The sequence below is a fragment of the Eurypyga helias genome, unplaced genomic scaffold (assembly GCF_000690775.1).
Source record: "Eurypyga helias isolate BGI_N326 unplaced genomic scaffold, ASM69077v1 scaffold24492, whole genome shotgun sequence".
NCBI classification, from domain to species: domain Eukaryota; kingdom Metazoa; phylum Chordata; class Aves; order Eurypygiformes; family Eurypygidae; genus Eurypyga; species Eurypyga helias.
The window spans coordinates 1-202 of record NW_010238198.1 but is presented as its reverse complement, the minus strand read 5'-3'; the positions used below and the strand labels follow the sequence as shown (position 1 = coordinate 202).

At 69.8% G+C, this 202-nt stretch overlaps 1 protein-coding gene across 1 annotated transcript in view; it reads right to left on the bottom strand.

Annotated features, from left to right (window-relative positions):
- The window catches only part of AK1 (adenylate kinase 1), a gene marked incomplete at its 5' end in the record, with an annotated part of 550 nt that extends 489 nt beyond the window's left edge, over positions 1-61 (bottom strand). The window contains one exon of the mRNA XM_010147781.1: positions 5-61. Coding sequence (XP_010146083.1) covers positions 5-61 — 57 coding nt within the window. The remainder of the gene's footprint in view (positions 1-4) is intronic.
- Between the last annotated feature and the right edge of the window lie 141 nt (positions 62-202).

The window sequence follows — 202 nt, the reverse complement described above, 5'->3', positions numbered from 1 at the left end:
GGCGCTTCACCATCGTCTCCTTCCCCGCGTCCACGTAGAGCAGCAGCGTGGGGGGGGCGATCTGTGGGCCGGGGGGGGATGACACACGGCTGTCACCACGCTGAGCCGGCGTGGGGCCGGTTGGGTTTGGGGAGGTGGTGAGGGTGAGCGTGGGGGGGTCACAGATACGCCCGCACCATCCTCTGCCTCAGCTGAGCCTGGG